General features: G+C 34.6%; 1 protein-coding gene across 7 annotated transcripts in view; it reads left to right on the forward strand.

Moving 5' to 3' along the window:
• Positions 1–24,293, forward strand: part of POLK (DNA polymerase kappa) — a 65,336-nt gene extending 41,043 nt beyond the window's left edge. For all 7 annotated transcript variants that reach the window (XM_057307342.1, XM_057307340.1, XM_057307339.1 and 4 more), the window contains 9 exons: positions 1,890–2,129; positions 3,313–3,437; positions 4,798–4,964; positions 7,541–7,573; positions 14,013–14,109; positions 16,081–16,252; positions 17,922–18,878; positions 19,678–19,720; positions 19,902–24,293. In XM_057307342.1, coding sequence (XP_057163325.1) covers positions 1,890–2,129; positions 3,313–3,437; positions 4,798–4,964; positions 7,541–7,573; positions 14,013–14,109; positions 16,081–16,252; positions 17,922–18,878; positions 19,678–19,720; positions 19,902–19,986 — 1,919 coding nt within the window. In that variant the 3' untranslated portion in view covers positions 19,987–24,293. The remainder of the gene's footprint in view (positions 1–1,889; positions 2,130–3,312; positions 3,438–4,797; positions 4,965–7,540; positions 7,574–14,012; positions 14,110–16,080; positions 16,253–17,921; positions 18,879–19,677; positions 19,721–19,901) is intronic.
• Positions 24,294–24,586: the final 293 nt, after the last annotated feature.

Raw genomic sequence — 24,586 nt, forward strand, 5'->3', positions numbered from 1 at the left:
AGGTAACTGGGCCATTCAGCCGCTGCTCTAACAAGGATGGAACCTGAAGGCAGCATGCTTTGCTTCCTACTCTAGCGTTCTATCAATGACCCACCTAAGGGTACTGTGATGGACTCATGAGGTGCAAAACACGGGGTAACTCTGCAGAAGGGTCTTAAGAATGTGACAGTTACCTTACTTGGTTTGTAGTTTTTCTGCAGCTCTCTTTACCTTGACTTTTACCCATCCAGATGGGGAAAAGGGGGCCAGGTAGATACCATTTCAACTGTGCCACAGCCATAATGCTTTCTGAAATGCTCTGCATTTTATTTTTTCTTAAAGATTTTATTTATTTGTTTGACAGAGAGAGAGAGCACAAGCAGGGGGAGCTGCAGGCAGAAGGAGAGGGGGTGAATCCCAGGACCCTGGGATCATGACTTTTGAGGTGAAGGCAGATGCTTAACCGACTGAGCCACCCAGGAGCCCCGATGCTCTGCATTTTAAAACCAGAATATGGAAAATGAAAGTAACTGAAGCACCTAAATAATAGCTAATATTAAGTTTGAAAATAAGGCTTATTTCATATATGGCCTGGGAATTCAGATTTGGAAAACATCTGTCTGTAGCTGAATTCATATTAAGTGCTTTATAATTTGAAACTAATCTGGTGTTTGTCATATTATTTATATTATCTTTAGAAAATCCTCCTTAAAAGGCCTAGTTCATTTTTAAAATAATATGCATTTATATGTGTCTTGAAACTAGTAATTTAATTTTTGGCTCTGCATTTATCTCAATTTGGAAAACATTTATATGTAATAAAATTATGAAATCAGAGCAGAAAGTCCTGTTGTTAATCTTAATTTTTATAAATACATTTAAATTGCATTTCTCTTCCATTAAGCCCAGAAAGTAATCGTTAATGGATTTGTTCATGAGGACATTCTTAGTATTGGGAGAGATTTAAATATATTTTACAGTCCAGTTCTGAAAAATGCAAATAAAATGAGGTAAAAACCAGATTAGTATTTTTACTTTATTTTTTAATAGTAATATTAGGTTGTAGCCAACTGATAATATTATAGTTAATCTGATCGGACTTTAAGAATTTGTATATTTAAAGAAGTATAACTTCCAGAAGTAACTACTATTTATTTCAAACGTGCCCTCAGTGAAAGTGATACGCTATACATAGGCAGGTCAAAATCAAAATAAGCATTTTTAAAAGAAGAAAATGGAGAGTATTTTAACATCTGAAAAGTTTCTTCCATGAATGAAGAAAATTTAAGGTTTTTTTCCCCTTTAAAAACAAAATTTATTTCTCAGGCATAATTATTCTTGATTGCTTAATGCCTTTTTCCTCATTCCTAAATTCTGATTTAATGGGTAAAGGAAGAAAGGCTTTCTTTCTTTTCTTTTCTTCCTTCCTTCCTCCCTCCCTCCCTCCCTCCCTCTCCTTCTTCCTTTCTTTCTTTCTTTCTTCCTTCCTTTCTTCCTTCCTTTCTTTCTTTCTTTCTTTCTTTCTTTCTTTCTTTTCTTTCTTTCCTTTTCTTTTCTTTTCTTTTCTTTTCTTTTCTTTTCTTTTCTTCTCTTCTCTTTTCTTTTCTTTCGACTCTAGGCCCAGTTCTAGGTTTCAGTTAATTTAGGTAAGATACACAAATTCATGTGTATCGGATGTTTCCTCTTTAAATGTATACTATGGAAATAGATAATATTCCTTTTAAGAAAAACTTAGAATCAGTATTTTCTTTGTTAAACAAAGAAATATAAATAACATTTCTGATCTTGGCATTTAGAAACAAAACTAAACTAGATTTGTTTTGTCTTTAGAAAGAATGTAGGGAAACCTCATTTACGAAGTATGTTACTTCTTAAAATGAAGATAATTACTGTTCCTGTTTATAATTTAGAGAAACCAGGAAAAGAAGCTCATGAGCTGAGTGAGCATGAACGATCCATGTCTCCACTACTTTTTGATGATAGTCCTCCTGGTTTGCACCCCCAAGGAATTCCTTTACAAGTGAACTCCGAAGAACAGAGTAATCCTCAAATGCTCCAAAATTCGATTGTTTTTGGCACATCAGCTGAAGAAGTGGTAAAGGAAATTCGTTTCAGAATTGAGCAAAAAACAACACTGACAGCCAGTGCAGGTACTTAAAAGTGATTTGGTGGCTACCATAGTTAAAATTTTCAGACTGGCTAATTCAAGTGTAATATTAGTATTTTCTCGTTATGAAGCATATAGTAATGTTTTACTTATCCTTTTTGATTCAATGTCTAATGACTTTACCTATTTAGAATACTGTGAACCTGCAGGTAAATTGGAATTAAGCAGAAAAGCCTATAAGCCCAAAGAAAAAAACTATAATAAATCTCATGTGGCTATCCTTTTTAAAGCATACAATATATTTTAATTGGCTTAGTGCTTAATACTTTATTAGTTTTCCCTTTGAAGGCTTCAGCCCTGTTCAGGATTACAGTGCAGGAGAGAGAGCCCAGGTGACCACAAAGTAGGAGATAGAAGAAACCCTAACCAGCAACGTGGCAATCTCGGACCAGCTAGCGAAGGGAAAAAGCGCTTTACAAATGTCAGTAACCCATGAGGGAGGGTATCAGTGTGTCCTAGCATAGAAACTGATACTCATCATGAGGACCCTAAATTATCATTATGATTAGGTTAGTCTTTTTTTCTGTACCAAAGTTTGAGAATAAGTAACAAATTTTAGTAGGATGTATATAAAAATTGAAATGAATCATTTAATGATTATATTTGTATATACCTATTTCAAGTTATCTTAATCATTGTGTCTCCTAGAAATTTTAAAAACCTTTCTGAAAAGTACTAATTTGCTTTGTGAATAACATAAAAAGAGAGCATATATTTTATTATCATTGTTTTAAATATAATGCAACTCAGAATCTTTGATTTTTTTTTTCTTTATGTGGCTAATCTATACAAAAGGCCTTTTCAAAGAGTGAACATCCATCCTAAATTATATTCTGGATCTTTTCTATAAGTCATTGCTGTATTGCAACTAAAGATAGTCTGTAAACTAATAATACCACTTAAATAAACTCAGAATTACTCTTAAACTTCAAAATACCACAGAGATTTAAATATTCCTCATTTCTGCTATCACGATAACTAATATAATTTCTTTTCCTAAAATCATATTGAGCCCTGGGGAGATAGGTAGTTATCAGATGTTATTTTTAAAGTGCCATTCCACATCATTTCAGACTTTTTGCACTCACCATTTCTGTATTGTCATCTCATATTTTTAAATGACATGTGTCAACTTCTTTGAGTCATCAGAGTGTTCTTCTTTCAAGGGATTGCCCCAAATACAATGTTAGCAAAAGTATGCAGTGATAAGAATAAACCAAATGGACAATACCAAATTCTCCCCAACAGACAAGCTGTGATGGACTTCATCAAGAACTTACCCATTAGAAAGGTGAGATTTTGTATAAAATTTGTAGAAATTTTGTTTTTATAAATATAATTTTATTTATATTTAAATATAAACTACAATTAAAAACAAGTATATATATATTCTGAAGAGATAGTACTTAGGATGGTAGTAATCATTCTTTGCTGAAAAGTGTTTGAACAGTAGATAAGAAGCAAGAAGTGTAATGGATGATTGAGTTTGGATTTGAAGAAATCTTTCTATGAAATCCTAAAATTGAGGTTTAGGAAGATTGTTTGCCAAAAAGTTTTAAGAAAGTAATAGATGAAAGACTTTTAAGTATACCTCTGCCAGGAAGAACAGAAATAAGAAGAATACTTGTAAGAGTCCTTTCAGCTGTAACTTAATGTACTATCTAGGTCCTAAAGTCTAAATTGCCATCAGACTGATAGGTATGATACTTCAGAGAGATTTAGAAATTTAATTTTTTTGACCAAATGAAAAAAAAACCCCAAAATACATTACTGTCTTTAAAATGGTAAAATGATCCCTCAGGGATTATAGAAAGGGTGTGTTTTATTATTTTTTACAGCTTATAGATTTTTCTGCATACATGCTTTTTTTAAAACAATAATTGCACTACACTCTAATGTTCTGGGGCTTGATTTTCTCATATCACATACAGGAGTGAATTTAACCATTTTTCAATGCCTAGAAGAAAGGCTATATCAGAGAATATATGATCACGGAGTAGTTTAGAATATATAAGATATAGCTATAAAGCAGTGTTTTCCATTGTGTTTTTCAAGATATGAATAGCTATTCCATTAAAAAAAGGTTCTGGGGTCAAAGAACTGAACATACCAGCCTTAGTGGGTAAAAACAGATAGTATTATATTAAAGATTCATAAGTTTTACAGTAAAAAGCTTATTTTAGATTTGCTTATTCTACCATTTTCCAAGTTTCTATGACCATAGAACTCTTTTTTAAATTTTTTTAAAAGATTTTATTTGTTTATTTGAGAGAGAGAGTGAGCACGAGCAGGGGATAGGGGCAGAAGGAGAGGGAGAAGCAGGCTCCCCGCTGAGCAGGGAGACCGACGTGGGGCTCGATCCCAGGACCCTGGGATCATGACCTGAGCTGAAGGCAGGTGTTTAACCGACCAAGTCACTTATGTGCCTCTTAAATGCTTTTTAAAATTTTGTGAAATTTCAAATTTCAAATTTCCATGCAACACTAGTTTAGGATAAGTGCCCAGAAATAAAGTAGTTTTCTTGCATGACTTGTGAAGACGGTCACATTACTCATACCTTTTATTAGTTATAAAAGGTATAATGAGATTAAATATCTGTTCTTGCCTTAATGTAAAAACTGTATTAATGATAAATATTGACTCTTTTCTAGGTTTCTGGAATAGGAAAAGTTACAGAGAAAATGTTAAAGGCGCTTGGAATTATTACTTGTACAGAACTCTACCAACAGAGGGCATTGCTTTCTCTTCTTTTCTCTGAAACATCTTGGCATCATTTCCTTCATATTTCCCTGGGTCTAGGTTCAACACACCTGGAAAGGTATCTATATGTATAGGCATTCTGTTTTTTTCTTCATCATTTGCTGAAATAACAATTTTAACCATTGACATGGAGGCTGTAGGATAACATGTTTTTTTCTTTGTTTATAAAGATTTATTTATTTATTCCAGAGAGAGAAAGTGGGAGGGGCAGAGGGAGAGAGAATTTCAAGCAGACCCCATAGAGCACAGAGCCTAATGCAGGGCTTGCTCCCAGGACTCCGAGATCACAACCTGACCTGAAACCAAGAGTCAGATGTTCAACTGACTGTGTCACCCAGGCGCCCCTATAGGATAATATGTTTAAAAATTTTTTAGGCTAGTTCATTCAGGTATATAATTTTTGAATTAGAATCCAAAGAGTGCAGGTAGGAGGAAAGGAAAAGAGTAACAAAGAATCGCTCTTTGGCTGTTGGCTACAGCAGTTGGTTTAGATAGACAAGAAGAATAATAAGTACTTTCTTTTCTGTACCTGCCTTGTTTTTTGTTCAGAACATAAGACTAATGGTGGTCTGATTGTTGAGGAAAGAAAAGTAGCTTATATTCCAGAATTTACCCCTTCAGCAAGGAGATTTAATGATTCTTTGAAAGCCTTAATGAACTAACAACTATATTTTTCTTTTTCAAGACTTGTAAATAATTGACTGATTCATTCAATACTGACTGCTTACTTCCTTAGGTTCTGTTCTAGGCACTGGGAAGAACAGTAGAAAATAAGACAAACTCTTGCCTTCATGGAGTTTACAGAATAGTGTGGCAAGTAGGAAGTAACCAAATAAACAAATGAAGAAAGTAAGTCAGAGTAAGGGACTAGAAAATGACTTGGAGAGTAAGAGTGGGGATTGGCAGCCATGATCCAGAGGCAGGGACCTGAAGGGGCAAGCCATCCAAAGATATCGGAGAAGAGGAAATAGCTGGAGGAGAGGTCCTGTGATTCTTCCCCACCACTCTTTCATCTCAGTCTTAAAAAGAAATATCCTGGAGCTAGAAGAGTACACTGTTGGGAGTGGGTAAAAAGAAGGTAATTTTTTAAAAGAATGGGAATTAACATGGGGCACTATTTTTATAATTTTCTCATCATCCTGTCAGCCTGCCCCCAAAATAATTCCTTTATATTCTTATACTTAAACTAAGGAAAGCAGTAAGATTACTGAGGAGGCATATGAAATAAGTTTGATAAAATAATTAAACCTGTTAAACCTTACAGAGATTCAGGTACTGCTTTTCTCATTTGTCCGTGCTCCTCATTCTTTTTTTTTTTTTTTTTTTTTTTTAAGATTTTAATTATTTGACACAGAGAGAGAGCATGCTCGAAAGAACACAAGCAGGGGGAGTGACAGAGGGAGAGGGAGAGGGAGAAGCAGGCTCCTTGCTGAGCAGGGAGCCAGATGCAGCGCTTGATCCCAGGACCCTGGGATAATGACCTGAGCTGAAGGCAGCCGCTTAACCAACTGAGCCACCCAGGCGCCCCCATTTCCTCGTTCTTAAGCCCATAGTTAGCTGACTTTGATCTTGAGTGGATATAATGAAAAGATCAGAGAAGGAAATCACTACTATAAATAATCTAGTATTTGGAGGTAATGGGAAATAAACTTTTTTTCTTTAAACCAGGAATTATCCTCTTTTTTTATTTCCATAGTGCTTGAAAACAGTATAGTTCATGATATAACATAGCATATATTAATCTGTGGTATTTAAAGATGGAGGTAATGCTTTGAAGTGAAATTCATAGGTAGTTTATAATAATGTAAAATAGCAAACCTCCTTTCCCTTCTATGTACATTCTCTATTCCCCAATTCTGCTTTATTTTTTTATCTATAATACTTCTTACCTTCTGACATACTCCACATTTACTTCTATATTTGTTTGTCTCCCTCCAGTAAGACATATGTTTTTTAAGGATAAGAACTTGGTCTGTTTTGGTCATAACTGTGTACCCAGTGCCTAGAACAGTACATTATTCCTAATACGTTCGTTGAATATATGGAAAATGAATAGTCTGTATGTCATTTCAGCTTTTTAGTTTCAACTACTTCTAATGGAACAGCTAGAATTCAGCCAACTAGATGGTTCAGATTCCGAATCACCATCCTATTGCTGTGTCCAAATTCCAACTGAGGCTCTATAGACTGGATAAATGAATAATAAATAGCTGTAGGAGAGCACAGTTAGTATACTAGGGCAAAAACTAGGTAACTGATATTTAATCATATTGTATAACTGCAAGCCATTATGCTACTAACTCTTATTGGTTTTTATAAGTCATGGTTTTTATATTCATACTTTTAGTAGAAGCAGTTTATAATAACCTATTTTCACATTTGTTCTCTTTGATAGATTTAGATGATCCATTATACATATAGTCATATTAGCATCTATCTGTATTTTTTGTTAATAGTTTTATTTTGAGATTTTAAAAACTCACTGTTCTTCATGGTGTATAAATTTTAACCAAAAAAATTAAAGAGATCTTTAAATGGTAATTGATATGTTAAATCATTTTGGTTGACTAAAAAGAACTGAGTCTTCTTTGAAAAAGCAAAACAAACTTTTTTTTTTCTTTCTTTCATTTCAAGGGATGGAGAAAGGAAAAGCATGAGTGTTGAGAGGTAATGTTTTGTTATTATTAATTGTTCATAATTCATGTTATTTTAAACTAATTTTTAATTTTTAGTAAAATATCACTGAAATAGAAAAATCTGTTTGCAAACCAAAAACATTTTTCAGTAGTTGACGCTACTAAAGTAAATATTCCAGTACAATGCTTTATTATCTTTGCTTGCTATGCTCTCTGTGGGGAAAAAACTTAACGACAGTTGGTTGTGTGTGTGTGTTTTTCTTTTAATGTTGGTTTCTTCCTATTCCGCAAAAACCAATCATTTTAGGATTCTAAATCTTAATTTCTAGCCTCGTTTATAAGAAAAATTATGAGCAGTTATTTGGGAAAGTTAAGAAGAGACCACAGAAATTCTTCCTGAAACTCTTCAAATGTTGGTGAATGCACATAGAGATCAAATAGTAAGATATTGATGAAAGAGAGCTTGGAGGGGACATAGCTCAGTGGTTTACAATCTTGTTTGGAAGACAAATGAAATCTTGTTGAGACTTTATTGTTTTCAGAAATATGTCATTGTGTGAAAAGTCCCTGAATTATCTCCTCCAAACACCAGAATCCCACTAGATGTTTCAGAACCACTGTTCTAGTACAAGGTTGTGTTCCTTTTTCACATATTTTTTTTTCCAAGTTTATTTATTTTTTTAGTAACCTCTACACCCAGAGTGGGGCTCAAACTCATGACCCTGAGATCAAGAGCCCATGCTTTCCCACCTGAGCCAGCCAGGAACCCCTCACATATATTACTTTTTATCAGAAAGGCTGAATGAGTTTTACAAGACAACATACTCAGTAAATGACTTTGATAAACATTGCTGTTTTAGGCTGTGATTTACATAAAAGCAATCAAAGGAAAAGAGGGGGGGAAAAGATTCTAAAAGTGAGATAGTAGTGTCCTACTTAATGAATTTTTTTCTTCCGTTTTGTCTTTTGTTATAGAGAACATTACTTAGTATACTAGTGTATTAATATTAGTTAATTTAAGAAAGGGCCAACGGAATGGGAAAGATATTTGCAAATGACATATCCAATAAAGGGTTAGTATCCAAAATATATAAAGAACTGATACAACTCAACACTCAAAAAATTAATACTCTAATTAAAAAATGGGCAGAAGATAGTATTTTTGCAAAGAAGATACACACATGGCCAACACACATGAAAAGTTGATCAACATCACTCCTCATCAGGAAAATACAAATCAAAACCACAATGAGATACCACTTTACACCTGTCAGAATGGCTAAATCAACAACACAAGAAACAACAGATGTTGGTGAGGATGCAGAGAAAGGGGAACCCTCTTACAGTGTTGGTGGGAATGCAAACTGGTGCAGCCACTCTACAAAACAGTGTGGAAGTTCCTCAAAAAGTTTAAACTAGAGCTACCCTACTATCCAGCAATTACACTACTGGTTATTTATCCAAAGAATACAAAAATACTAATTCAAAGGAATACATGCACCCCAATGTTTATAGCAGCATTATCTACAGTAGCCAAATTATGGCAACAGCCGAAATGTCCATTGACTGATAAATGGATAGAGAAGAGGTGGTAAACATATACTGTGGAATATTACTCAGCCATCAAAAAGAATGAAATCTTAACATTTACAGTGACGTGGATGGCTCTAGATAGTATTATGCTAAGTGAAATAAGTCAGTCAGAAAAAGACAAATACCATATGATTTCACTCATATGTGGAATTTAAGAAACAAAAACAAGCATAGGGAAAAAAAGAGGGAGGGGGCGAACCAAGAAACAGACTCTTCACTCTAGAAAACAAACTAATGGTTACCAGAGGGGAAGTGGGTGAGGGGATGGGTGAAATAGGTGATGGGGATTAAGGAAGGCACTTGTGATGAGCATCAGGTGTTGTATGGAAGTGATGATCACTATATTATACACCTGAAAGTAGTATTACACTGTATGTTAACTAACTGGAATTTAAATAAAAACTTAAAAAAAAAGTTTGGGGGGAGAAAGGGTCAGCAAACCAATAGATCTAAATAGTTAACAAAGAAGGAAGTACAAATGCCTCTTGAAACATTGATAATATTCCCAGTCTTTTTTATAATTTAAGAAATGCAGATTGAAGGTTCTCAAGATAGCCTTTTTCACCAATGGGTTGGCAAAGATGCTCTATTGGCCAGACTATGGGAGTGAAATAGCTATAAACTCTGGGGGGAGTATACTAGTTTTTTTTTTGTTGTTGTTGTTGTTTTTTGGTCCTATAACATATTGCCACAGATTTAGTGGCTTAAAACAACATAAATTTATTCTCTTTCAGTTCTGAATCAGGAGTCCTAAAATTAAGGTGTTGGCAGGGTTGCAAGCCTTCTAAAGTCTCTGGGGATGGATCCATTTTCTTACCAAAAGCTTTTAGAGGCTGCTTGTGTTCTTTGACTGATGGCCCCATCCTCCATTTCAAACCCAGCATCTTGTCTTTCTCTGACTCACCCTCCTGTCTTCTTATAAGGACCCTTGGGATTACATTGGACCCACCTGGACAATTTAGGATAATCTCTCCATCTTAATTTAATCATGTCTGCAAAGTCATTTTTATCATGTAATGTACTGGGTTCCAAGATGTTAGGATTTGTACATCTTTGGGGGCCGTTATTTTGACTACCACAGGGGGCAAGCATTTCGGCAATGTCTGTTAAACTCACAGATACACATGTACTTTGGTCCCACAGCTCTTTTTCTAGGAATTCATTTCACACATGTAATCACATGATATTTTACAAGTATGTAAGGTTATTGTTATATTTTTTTTTATGATAACAAAAAATAGAAAGTAACTTAAATATCCAAAAATAGAGGATTGGTTAAATGATCTTACATCTTTAAAAATTAGAATATTAGGCTGCTGTATAAAAATGAGGGAATTATTTATTCATAGGGAACTCTCACCAGGATGAATTGAGAAAAGAAGGTGCTAAACAATGTGTCTAATATTCTATTGTTTATGTTAAAAATGTGGGGGAAATGTTTGCTTGTTTGCTTATACAAAGAATATTCTGGAGAAATTTAAATGAATAGGAAGCTGGAAACATTGGTTGGAGGAGAACTGGGTAGCTGGAGTTAGAGTTAGAAGGACTCTTCACTGAATAGTCATCTGCTCAGGGCTTTTTACTCATTGCCTTGATTTCTCTTTAGCATCCTCCTCTTTTATGTTAAAATGACCTCTTGCCTTCTTTCAATACTCTTGTGCAGATGAATTCAAATTTCTGCATTTAATCATACCAGCCCTCCAATTCCAGTTGTCTATTGGACACCTCTGCATAGGTGCCAGGAACCATGCCCTTACATCTACTTGAAGATATTTCTATTCCAAAAGATATATGTACAATAATTAGAATAATGTTGTCATATATACTTTCTTAAGATAACCCTCTGTAGCAGTCTATATACACATATGCCATAATGTGTTGTAAGTTCTGAGGGCATTGTCATATGTTGGTGACTCCAATCAACTTTTTAAAAAAAATTGCAGTGTAGTTAACATACAGTGTTATATTAGTTTCAAGTATACGATATAGTGATTCAGCAGTTCTATATATTACACAGTGCTCTTCAAGATAAGTGTACTCTTAGTCCCCATCACCTATTCACCCGTTCCCCTCACCCACCTCCCCTCTGGTAACCATCTGTTTGTTCTCTGTAGTTAAGAGTCTGTTTTTTTGTTGTCTTTTTTTTTCCTTTGTTTTGTTTCTTAAATTCCACAGATGAGTGAAATCATATGGTATTTGGCTTCCTCTGACTGACTTATTTCTTCCTCTGACTGACTTATTTTCCTTAGCATTATATCTCTAGATCCCTCCATGTCTTTGCAAATGGCAAGATTTCATTCTTTCTTATGGCTGAATAAAATTATATATATATTTATATAACACATCTTTTTTTTTTTTTAAAGAGTTTATTTATTTATTTGACACTGAGAGAGAGAGACAGCCAGCGAGAGAGGGAACACAAGCAGGGGGAGTAGGAGAGGAAAGAAGCAGGCTCCCAGTGGAGAAACCTGATTTGGGGCTCGATCCCAGAACGCTGTGATCACGCTCTGAGCCAAGGGCAGACACTTAACAACTGCACCACCCAGGCGCCCCTATATAACACATCTTCTTTATCCATTCATCAATCGAGGAACACTTGGCCTGCTTCCATAATTCGGCTATTGCAAATAATGCTGCAACAAACTTAAGGGTGCATATATCCCTTCAAATTAGTGTTTTCAAATTCTTTGGGTAAATACCCAGTAGTGTGATTACTGGATCATAGGGTAGTTCTATTTTTAATTTTTTGAGGAACTTCCATACTGTTTTTCCACAGTGGCTGCACCAGTTTGCATTCTCACCAACAGTGCAAGAGAGTTCCTTTTCCTCCACATCCTTGTCAACACTTGTTTCTTGATTCTTTAATTTTAGCCATTCTGACAGGTATGAGGTGATATCTCATTATAGTTTTGATTTGCATTTCCCTGATGAGTGATGTTGAGCATCTTTCATGTGTCTGTTGGCCAGTTGTGTGTATTCTGTGGAGAAATGTCTGTCCATGTCTTTTGCCTATTTTTTAATTGGATTATTTGTTTTTTTGGTGTTGAGTTGTCTCGTTCTTTATATATTTTGGACACTAACCCTCTATCGGACATGTCATTTGCAAATATCTTCTCCCATTCCAAAGGGTATCTTTTGATTTTGTTGGTTGTTTCCTTTGCTGTGCAAAGGCTTTTTATTTTGATGCAGTCGCAGTAGTTTATTTTTGCTTTTGTTTCCCTTGCCTTGGGAGACATATCTAGAAAGATGTTATGAGTGATGTCAGAGAAATTACAGGCTGTGCTCTCTTCTAGGATTTTAATAGTTTCAGGTCTCACATAAAGTCCTTAATTCTTTTTGAGTTTATTTTTGTGTGTGATGTAACAACATAGTCCAGTTTCAATTTTCCCAACACTCTTTGTTGAAGAGACTGTCTTTTTCCCATTGTATAATCTTGCCTCCTTTGTTAAAGATTAATTGGCCATGTAATTGTGGGTTTATCTCTGGGCTTTCTATTCTGTTGCATTGATCTGTGTGTTTATTTTTTTACCGCTACCATACTGTTTTGATTACCATAGCTTTGTAGTATATTTTGAAATCTGGAATTGTGATACCTCCAGCTTTACTTTGCTTTGCTTTTTGAAGATTGCTTTGGCTATTTGGGGCCTTTTGTGGTTCCATACAAATTTTAGGTTGGTTTGTTCTAGTTCTGTGAAAAATGCTCTTGGTATTTTTTTTTTAGATTTTATTGAAATTCGAGTTAACATATAGTGTATTATTAGTTTCAGGGGTAGTATTTAATGATTCTTCAGTTGCATATAACACCCAGTGCTCATTACATCGAGTGCTCCTTCTTAATGTCCATCACCCAGTTACCCGACTCCCACCCATCCCCCTCTAGCAACCCAGTTTGTTCGCAATAGTTAAGAGTGCTGTTGGTATTTTGATAGAGATTGGATTTAATCTGTAGATTGCTTGGGTAGTGTAGACATTTTAACAATATTTGTTCTTCCAGCCATGAGCATGGAATGTCTTTCCATTTGTGTCATCTTAATTTCTTTTATCAATGTTGTGTAGTTTTCAGAGTACAGGTCTTTCACTTGTTTGGTTAAGTTTATTCCTAGGTATTTTATTGTTTTTGGTGCAATTGCAAATGCAATTGTTTTCTTAATTTCTCTTTCTGTTGTTTAATAATTAGTGTATAGAAATGCAATGGATTTCTGTACATTGATTTTGTATCCTGTGACCTTACGAATTCATTTATCAGTTCTAGTAGTTTTTTGGTGGAATTTTGGGTTTTCTATATGTAATATCATGTTAAATCATGAAAGTTTTACTTCTTACCACTTTGGATGCCTTTAATTTCTTTATGTTGTCTAATTGCTGTGGCTGGCACTTCTAGTACTATGTTGAATAAGAGTGGTGAGAGTGGATGTCCTTGTCTTGTTCCTGACCTTAAAGGAAAGGCTCTCAGTTTTTCCCAGTTGAGTATGATGTTAGCTGTGGGTTTTTCATATAAGGCCTTTATTATGTTGGGGGGTTTTATCATGAATGGTTGTTATACTTTGTGAAATGCCTTTTCTGCATCTATCGAAATGATCATATGGTTTTTATACTTTCTCTTATTGATGTGATATATCAGACTTTAATCAACTTTTTAAAAAATATTGTAGATAAAGCAAATGCACCTTTGGTAATCAGTTTAACTACAAATGATCTTCCATTATTTAGGTAGATTTTAGATGTTTTTACTTAATTATATCTCAGTTCATCTGAAAACTTTATTTTGTACTGCAGAAAATATAACTTGATGCTAGGCTTTAAACATACTATATCACTCCTAAATTATCCTGAACTATAGTTTATTCTGTGCACCAAAATCATTTTTGTCTTTCTAGGACATTCAGTGAGGTAAGTAAACCAGAAGAACAATATAGCTTGTGCCAGGAACTTTGCAGTGAACTTGCTCAAGATCTGCAGAAAGAAGGACTAAAGGTACTTTATTTTGATGTAGTGGTCTTAGTTAAAAAATTTTTTTAATAATAAAATGCTACTTTAAAGGAATAGTTAGGTTTTGCATTTGAGTACAAACTGAGAAACCTTAGAAAGGATTATTCCTATCCACAGTAGAGACAAATTCGATTCTGACCTGTAATTGAGGCCTATGATAAGATGATTAGATGAAGAAGCAACTTACGGGGGTGGGCTGGCTCCAGTATAATTCCAGAATTTATCGTATTTCAGGAGTACATTTGAATAAGTTCAAAATCAGAGTTATATTGACATTAGAGAATAAGGCAAAGGTAAGGATTTCCATAGATCTATATTTACCTATTATAAGTATCTTTCCAACCATCCTTTGCTGTTTTTCTTGGGTAGACTTTCTAGAATAGGCATTTTGTTTCAAGGCCCTAGTTCCAGGTTGTTTAACACATTGAGAACAAAACCCAGAGGTTTTAAATCTCTATTTTATGATCTTTGCTCACAACAATCCATATTTAGTATTTTTCCAAATTCTGAAACCAGAGGTGAAGTTATTACAAAGTATAATACAAAAGTATTCAAAGGTTATTACAAAAAAATAAAGAACAGAAAACAACAAAGGTTATTACAAAGAATGGGATATCTGTATATCTCTCTTTTTTCCACTGTCCTCCCCTATATATTTCTTATAATCCTTCTCTATCATAACTTGAGTATAAAGAGAGTTGATTTAAAATTTTTTTAATAACCTGTAATTTTAAAATCATTTCAGATATACAGAAAAGTAGTATAGATAATATAGAGAGTTCTGATATACCCAGTTTCCCTCATTAATATATTATTTTAGCCATATTGTCGTAGTACATTTGTCAAAGCTAAGAAACTGACATTAGCACATTGCTATTAACTAAACTCCAGACATTATTTGGATTTTACCTGTTTTTCCATTAATGTCCTTTTTCTGTTCCAGGATTCAGTCTAGGGAACCACATTGCATTTAGTTGTCTTGTCTCCTTATCTCCTCTAATCTGTAACAGTTTCTCAGTATTTCCTTGTTTTTCATGACCTTGAGGTCTTAAGGAGCGTTGGCCAGGTATCCTGCAGGGTGTCTTTCCATCTAGGTTTGGCTGATGTTTTTCTTATGATTAGACCAGGGTTATGGATTTTTAGAAAGAATACCAGAGGTGAAATGTCCTCATTACATCCTTTCAAGGTATATGATAGCCACAAGATATCAAAAGTGATACTAACCTTTGTCACCTGATTAAGTTAGTGTTTGCTAGGCTTCTCCACTGTGTAGTTACTATTTTTCCCTTTCCATACTCTATTCTTTGGAAGTGAGTCAGTAAGTCAGCCCACTCTCAGAACTTCCAGGAGGTAGTAAAATATACGTAACATATAATTTACCATTTTAACCATTTTTAAGTTACATTTCTGTGGCATTAAGTTCATTCACATGGTGCAACCATCACCACTCTTAATCTCCAGAACTTTTTCATTATCCCAAACTGAAATTCTGCACCCATTAAACAATAACTGTAAAGGGAGTTCTTACATGTAGATGGGTTAACATAGTATCTGGCATATAGTAGACACATAATAAGTGTGAGCTGTCTACAAGACCTTTTCAGTGGAGACCCCTTTAAGAAGCTTTTTTCCTCTCTTTTTAGGTACTGAATTCTAAAAGAGATTTAGTAAAAAGAAAAGTGATCAGTTAATGTTGCCTTTTATGTAAAAAGTTCTTTTATAAAAATTCATTTGGGTAGGAGAGTAATAGTTATTGGCTAAAATGGAATTTTTAGATTACTTATATATTTCAGTTGTTCCTTTTGGCAGATTTCATTAACACGTTTCATAAATAATTGATTATACTTTTATATTATGTGTATCTAAGAGATATTTTTTATTTTTTTCTAATCTACAAAATAACTTTTTTCTAGAAGTTAGAAAACCATATATAACAATGCATTCTGTTGGTTATAGGGTAGAACTGTTACCATTAAACTGAAGAATGTAAACTTTGAAGTAAAAACTCGTGCATCTACGGTTTCATCTGTTGTTTCTACTGCAGAAGAAATATTTGCTATTGCTAAAGAATTGCTAAGAACAGAAATTGATGCCGAATTTCCACATCCCTTGAGATTAAGACTTATGGGTATGCCTTTTCTTGTTTTTCCTTAAATCTGCTAGATTTTCCCAAAGAAATCAACTTGGGAAATACACTCTCCTTCATTTTATTTCTTAAACCTGTTTAGGAATTTGTACCTATGCTGCCATTTTTCTTAATTCTTAGAACCTGATGTATGTGAAACCATGTTCATTAATTTAATTCCCTTAAGAACCAATTACAGCTGTTTTTTTCCTTCCTACTTACTGAAATCCTTGGGGCTAGGTATGTTTCAAAATTTAAAACCTTTCAGATTTTAGGAAACAAATATAGTGCATATTGAGTATATTATATAGTACTCTTTTGGTATCTGAGGCAGCACCTCATGATAAACACATTAATATTTTTGTAGCAAAACAAGAAAATATTCACACTAGGTTGGAAAGATTCTAAATAGCCTCACATCAATTCAGTCATCAATTACTGTTTGTTGCTTACAATTTTCAGAGCTTTTTAGATTTCAGAGTCACAGATAAGGGATTGTTACAATATAAAACCATATCTGGAGCCACTGCATGGTATGTGCATTTTAACAAAGCAAGTTTCTTTGTGAAAAGTGAATTGAGTGAGAGAATGCACATAGATAAGCACTCCAGATGCCAGCTTTACTGCTAAGAGTGGATCATTAGCCATACTTTCATATATGAAAGATAGCACACACTTGAAATCGATTGAATAAAGTATGTTGATTGAAAGAGCTAAAGAGTGGATGTTTATAACAGCTTCATTCATAATTGCCAAAATTTGGGAACAACCAAAATGTCCTACAGTAGTAGGTGAATGGAAACTGGGACAGACAATGGAATATCATTCAGTGTGTAAAAGAAATGAGCTGTCAAGCCATGAAAGGACATGGAGGAACCTTAAATGTATTTTATTAAGTGAAAGAAGCCAATTTGAAAAGGTTAAATACTGTGTGATTTGAACTGTATGATATTCTGGAAAAGACAAAACTGTGGAGACAGTGAAAAGATCAGTGGATGTCAAGGGTAGAGGGTGGGGAAGGGATGAATAGACTTAGCACAGAGGATTTTTAGAACGGTAGAGCTAATCTGAATGATGCTATAATGGTGGATACATATCATTAAACATGTCAAAAGCCATAGGATGTACAACACCAAGAATAAACCCTAATATAAACTATGGACTTTGAGTGTTAATGTTGTGTCAACGTAGGTTCATCAGTTGTGACAAACATACCACTCTGGTGCAGGATGTTGATTGGAGGAGACTGTGCATGGTGTGGGCAGAGGATATATAGGAACTCTGTACTTTCTGCTCACTTTTGCTGTGAACCTAAAGCTGCTCTGAAAAACAAAGGCTACTGGGAAAATGAGCTAGAGTCTATAAAGTTGACTCCAGTTAGTTGGTATTTAATGGTATATTGTGTCAGATACTAGTTGAAAGACTTACATAATCATGCCAACTCCAACAGATACTATTTAGTGAAACCCTGTTTTATAAAGGAAGGTAAATTTCATGCGAAGTACTCATTTTGAAAAAGTATATTTTAATTCAGAAAATATGCAGTATTGCTTATTATTTTTCTCTAAACATCCTTTTGTATATATGTCATGACAATATTATGCAAAATATTGTTATGCATTATGAGTGAATTGACTTTGTTAAGAAATTAATTGTGGTTGGTTTAATTTAGGTATACGGTTATCCAGTTTTCCCAATGAAGAAGACAAAAAACACCAACAAAGGAGCATTATTGGGTTCTTACAGGCTGGAAACCAAACTCTGTCAGCTGCTGGGTATATACTAGAGAAAACTGACAAAGATCAGTTTCTAAAACCTCTAGAAATATCTCATAAGAAGAGTTTCTTTGATAAAAAGCGATCAGAAAGGAAATGGAGCCACGAAGACACATTTAAATGTGAAGCTGTGGATAAACAAAGTTTACGGACATCACATTCATTTCAAGTTTTAAAGAAGAAGATGAATGAGAATTTAGAAACATCGGAGAATTCAAATCACTCTCAGATATTTACCTGTCCAATTTGCTTTAGGGAGCAAAGAAGCATCAGTCTGGAAGCCTTTAATAAACATGTAGATGCATGTCTTGATGGATCTTTGATCAGTGAAAACTCCAGTGTGTTCCCATGTTCACATCCTTCCTCTACAGAAATTAACAAGAAAGAAAATGTACATCCTTCTTTCTCACTCCATGAGAAGCAGGATTATGAAACCCATCAGAAGAATTCAGAAATCAGTTCAGTAGATTGTGCAGAGCTAGTAGAGACTGAAGATAATCCACCTGAAGCAGAAAGTGTAGGTGGTCTAAGTGAAAAGCACCGCAAAGAGGAATGCCCTAGTCTTCCAAGCAACTCATTTAATATTGAGGAACGTTGTCACAATTCTTCCTCTACTGTTTCATTGGAAGATACTGGGTCATTAAGTCGACTAGAATCCTCCCAGCCTTATTTACATGAAGTGATAACAGACCAAGCTCTAGTTTGTCCTGTTTGTAACCTAGAACAAAAGACTTCAGATCTTACCCTGTTCAATGTGCATGTGGATGTATGCTTAAATAAAGGCATTATCCAGGAACTGAGAAAGGATAAAGTTAATCTAGCTAACCAACCCAGAGAAAGCACCAAAAGTACTGGTGAGTTTGCAGTCATTTTAAAGAACCCGATCTTCTAGGAATGTTTTATTAAAATTAAGATTGTTGTTAAATCTAAAGCACATACTATTAAAGGGGTAGGTTGTGTATGCCACCATTTAGGGAAATGTTGGTTACCTTAGCATAGGTTAGAATTAACTGAAGCCAATAGATTTTAAATTTTGGGAAAACTGTTCTGGGCTTGATTTAGCACAGAACGAACTCAAAGATTTGGGGAGCTAAGTAATCTAATCAAAGGCAAAATTCCCGTGGAATGAAAAAGTCACAGGGATAAAAGGTACAGCTCAGGGAATATAGTCAATGGTATTGTCATAGCACTGTGTGGTAACAGATGGCAGCTACACTTGTGGTGAGCATAGCATAATGTATAAACTTGTTCAATCACTATGTTCTGCTCCTGAAACTAATAGAACATTGTGTGTCAACTATACTTCAATTTAAAAAAAAGAAAGAAAGAAATTCCTTCAGAGAACTTTTGCTAAGGCACAGTGGTAGATTAACTGTAATTGCACAGCCAGAAAGCCTGTTTAAATTGTTTTTTGGTAGTCTGACTCTAGCCCAACTTCAAAAGTAAAATTAAGTGTAATACTAATAAAATAAGTAAATTATAAAGAAATTATGCAATAAAGTTAGTTTTTGGTGGGTCTAAATATGAACTATAGTACTAAGGAAGTTTTTATTATCTCCAATCAATCAACTTTAACTTTTTAGATTTTTATACAGCTTTTTAATTATTTCATGTTGTTCATTATGAAACTTCTTGGCTTTTCTTCCTCTAAAGATAACTCAGGCAGAGTGCAGAAGACTGCAACAAAACCAAAAAGGTATGGTTAATTTGAGTTTTAACAGAGATGGCTATATAATTGTTATATTTTGAGGTCTAATTTTTAGGAGATGTTAAAATTTGCTCTTATAAATCAAGTAAAATTTTAAAAATCAGTGATTTGAAAAACATTTTAAAAAATATCTTCCTGCATTTTAACTGTGTTTTCTTTTCTGTTCCAGGCCGGGATTGATGACAAAGTACTCAGCATCAAAGAAAACAAAACCGAACAATCCCAGACATACTCTTGATGTATTTTTTAAATGAACATTGAACATTTTACCATTGAACATTTTATTCTTAATAGAAACTTTTTATTTTATAATCAATGAAAACTTCTTCTTCATTAAGTTTACAGATTCATGTAGTGAAAGGCAAGTGCAATAATTCCTTCCCAAATGACATTTCTTTTCTATGGATTTGGAACATGCACTAAATAACTTTTGTAAACACCTTCGAGATAACCACGAGAATTTCACTTCTATTATACATCAGTCAGAAATCAGTCCTATTAGAGATAATTTTAAAATGAGAAATTAGGAATGGAATCAGAAAGTGATTTGTTTCTTTATCATGTTTTATAGTGAATATAGAAACATATTTATAAGGGCTCTCAGAGGTTTACACAAGCCTAGTTTAGCATAAGAATTTTTCAGCACTGAGGCACCTGGGTGGCTTAGTCGGTTAAGGTTAAGCATCTGACTCATGATTTCAGCTCAGGTTATGATCTCAGGGTCCTGAGATCGAGCCCCACATGGGGCTCTATACTCAGTGGGAAGTCTGCTTGAGAATCTCTCCCTCTCCCTCTGCCCCTCCTCATGCTTGTGCGCTCTCTCTCTCTCTCTCTAAAATAAGCAAAAAAATCTTTAAAAAAAGAAAAATTTTTCAGCACGTAACCACTTTGTTGGTACTGGACTGCTATATTTGTTTTAGTACCTTCTACAACTTTGTATATTCATTTTTTTGTCTCCTAGTGTCTTCAGATACCTCATGAGTATTCATAATTAATATTTATCATGAGTTCTATGAAGAATATTAGCTTGGCAGAACAAGGATGAAGGTTTTGTTACCTTCAGGAAAATAGGATCTCAGTATTATTTTCTGTGTTAAAAGAATTGTTTAAAATAGGATTATCCATTTGATTTTTTTTTACTTAGAATTCCTTTATCTTCTGAATAAGCACATGGTTCACTTTAAAAATATTTAGTCTAAGATTCAAGGTAGTTAAATTTCTTTGTAGGGCTTTAGAATAGTGGGATATCATTTCTTGAGGGTTATGTTTATACTTTACACAGATCTATAAAAAAGAATAAATTGTACACTCAAAGTGTGCAATACAAAAGATTAATGTGTATTAAAATATCTCATTTATCTTAGCTATATTTCTATCACATTTTTTAATATTCATGAAAGAAGAAAACTGAATACTTATTAGCTTAGTTACTCCAAGTACTTTTGTGCTATTAATACAATTTTTTCCCAAAAAAGTTATTTAATGGAAACATGAAGATGGAAACCATTTTTTGTTACTCCTTTAAGGAACTGAATTTTTTGTCTCTTATATTTTTGTTTTCTCTTTTCCTTTCATATTTTATAGCTCATTATCTAAGTTTATGAAGACATAATATTTTAGGAATAGGTTAACTTAGGATCTCACACAGCCTTTGGCCAAAGTGGTAACTTGACTTGAAATTACTAGATTGTTTAAAATTAGGTTTAGTATTTAGGTTTAGTATCATGGCAGTCTCAGGCCTGATATTATCATATGCTATTGCAAATTCAGAGTTGTAGAGCTGTGGGTTTTGATTGTGTGGTTTACGTATCTAAATTCTGTACAAAATAAGTTCAGTGAAGCACTGCTTTAATATATTGAAAAGTTAATAGCATCATATTTAGTTGTTCCTAGCTGGCCTCGGGTTTATTTTTATTGTGTTTTCAACTTTAGAGTAATTATGAAATTATTTTCATTTAGATGATTCATTTAATTGACTGTTATCATTTAGTAATATTTAATAATAATTTAATAATAATTTAAAATAAAATTGCAAATATTTAATTAATATTTGAGCCAATAAAAATGGTTTCCTTACTTTTGTACTCTTTTCCCACCTCTGATTCCTCTTTCGTTCTCTTTGCCCTGAATTCTCTCCACATTCTTTTCTGTTTTATCTAATGTTTCCAACTCATCTACTTTTTATTATTTTGCTTTGGGGTATTCTTAGGAAATAGAGCAAAACTACAAAGAACAAGCATCTATGATCTTATCTACTTAGAGGGTCAAAATATGGGGCGCCACCTGGAAGAATGTATTTGTGACACATGTAACTGGCCCCAAACTAGTATCCAGAATATATAATCCAAAGGATATAAATGATTCCTAGTTATTAGTAAGAAAAAGACAGATAGCTAGTAGAAATTTGGACAAATGACTTTAAATGTCACTTTACATAAAAAGAAATCCAAATGGCCAGGAAACATGAAAACATTCTCAGCCATTTTAGTAATAGGGAAATGAAAAAACCGCAAAGCGCTATCATTACACCCCTAACAGCTTCACAAAAATGAAAAGATCCAATGTTATTAAATTTTGGTGGTGATGTGGAGCAATTTGAACTCTGCTTTGAAGACAATCACTTTGGAAAACAGTTTGCCTTTCTTCAGTAAAATTGAAGATGTGTACATTTAACAGCCCAGCAATTGTACTCCTAAATAAACACCTTTGCTGGTTATCTTCCATTTGCTCTCCAGATTTACTCTTGACCCTTGACCCTGCTTTATGTCCAGTAAGGGGCCATGGCAATGGGGGGACCACTACAGATTTCAGGGAGAAAAGATGAAGTTGGGTATTTATTCCCACATGTACCTTATTATATGATCATCTAGAGCTGGTTAGGGTCCTTGATCAAAAGTCACAAGTTTTTTATACTGTGTTCTCTCCTCTCTCTCTAGTTTTTTGGTTTTTTTTTTTTAAGCTTTATTTAAGTAATCTCTGCACCCAATGTTGGGCTCCAACTCACGACCCGGAGATCAAGAGTTGTACACTCCTCCAACTGAGCCAGCCAGGTGCCCCTTCTCTTCAGGTTCTGATAATCCTTTCCTTCCCTCACCCCTTCAGCTGAGGGGTGGCAACAGAGCCTTGCTCTTATTAGTTTTGGGGTGCTACAGTATCTTTTGTGTTTCCCCACATCTTTGTAAATGGTCCTTTTTTAAAACTCATCTCAAAATATAATTTTTTTTCCTTCCAGAGCCCTGATACAATGTCTTGGGAAAACTACTGAACATGTTCCTTAGGAAGTATGTACAAGAATGCTCTTAGCAGCATTATAATAGCAAAACATGGGAAATAAATGTAAATTTAATTCTACCATTGTATATTCATGTATATTCAAGCAATAGAATTCTACACAGTGGTAAAAATGAAGGAAATAGCTAATCAGAAAGTAGAGGAATATCTACTCGGGGGCTCAGTCAGTTAAGCACCTGACTTCAGCTCAGGTCGTGATCTCAAGGTCCTGGGATGGAGCCTCATATCAGGCTCCCTGCTCAGCGGGGAGTCTGCTCGTCCTGCTCCCTCTGCCCCTTGCCCCACTCATGCGCTCTCACTCTCTCTCTGTCTCAAATAAATAAAATCTTTTAAAAAAAGAAAGTAGATGAGTATCATGAACAATCTGGAGTAAAGTAAGTCATAGATGACAAGTCATAGTATGCCATCAGCATGAATACATTTACATAAAGTTCAAAACAGTTAAAGCTGTTATTTTAAGGATTTATCCGTATAAATAAGATTATTAAGAAAAGCAAGTATGTTATTGTCTCAAAAGTTACGATGATTTCCTCTGTGGGGAGATAGGGAAATGTGATTGGGGAATGGTACATAGAGCTGCAGGGATGCTGACAGTGTTCTATTTCTTAGGCGGTTGACTGCATAAAGGTTTACCTTAAAAATATTCTTTAAACTGTACATATACATATTTTATATACTCCTGTTCATATGTGACTGAAATCATAATAAAAAGCCAGTTCACAAAAGTCCTGAAAATTTAACAATCTGCGTTTGCAAGCCAATACAAGCCAGCACCCACATACCATTATCCATGATACATGCCAAACACAGGCTTGGCATTCAAGGCCAGTCAGCTCACACACTGCATAGCTTATAGTTTACTGAATAGACCAAGCTATTTCTCCCTTCTGGTATGGTGCATGGTTGCTCCCTCTGTGCAGAATGTGCTTCCTGGACATGCACTGTCTCTCCCACCAAACACAACTTTGCTCTCTCTCCCACCATACACAACTATTCATCTTTCAACTCAGCCCAGGGGCCACTTTCAAGAGAGGGTCCCTGCCCTCTGGGAAAACTGATCAGTCACTTCTTTGTGCTCCTATTTCTCTATGAGACAATGAAACATTCTGTGCTATGGCTTTGCCGCAGTCTTGTCCCACTAGATTGCAGGCTGCTAGAGATCCTGGCTGTCTTTCACTGATCTCTGAATTCTAGTGTGAAGTATATGGCCTGGCACTTAATGTTACTATTATTTGATGACCTATAAATGAATAAATCATATGTAACCAAAGAGTGGTGTCTATTACTATCTTACTGTCTTTCTCTGGGAAGAAAAGGTGGTGGCTGATGTAGGTGGCTGCCCTCAAGCTGGGCCTGAAGGGATGGGCCTTCCAGAAAGAAGGAATTGCATCTTTCCCTTTATTGGATAATGGCTTGCTTTATACATTTTATTACTATGGCCTTTTGGGTGGCTTGGAAGTATTTGGAAGAAGGCTCCAAAAAGTACTGTTTAACCTAAGGCTTAAAAAATGCTTTCTGAGGAAATATTCCATTTTGGAAAACTGTACTTGGTGCCTAGAGTGA

Source organism: Ursus arctos, unplaced genomic scaffold, assembly GCF_023065955.2.
Source record: "Ursus arctos isolate Adak ecotype North America unplaced genomic scaffold, UrsArc2.0 scaffold_5, whole genome shotgun sequence".
In the NCBI taxonomy this organism is placed as follows: domain Eukaryota; kingdom Metazoa; phylum Chordata; class Mammalia; order Carnivora; family Ursidae; genus Ursus; species Ursus arctos.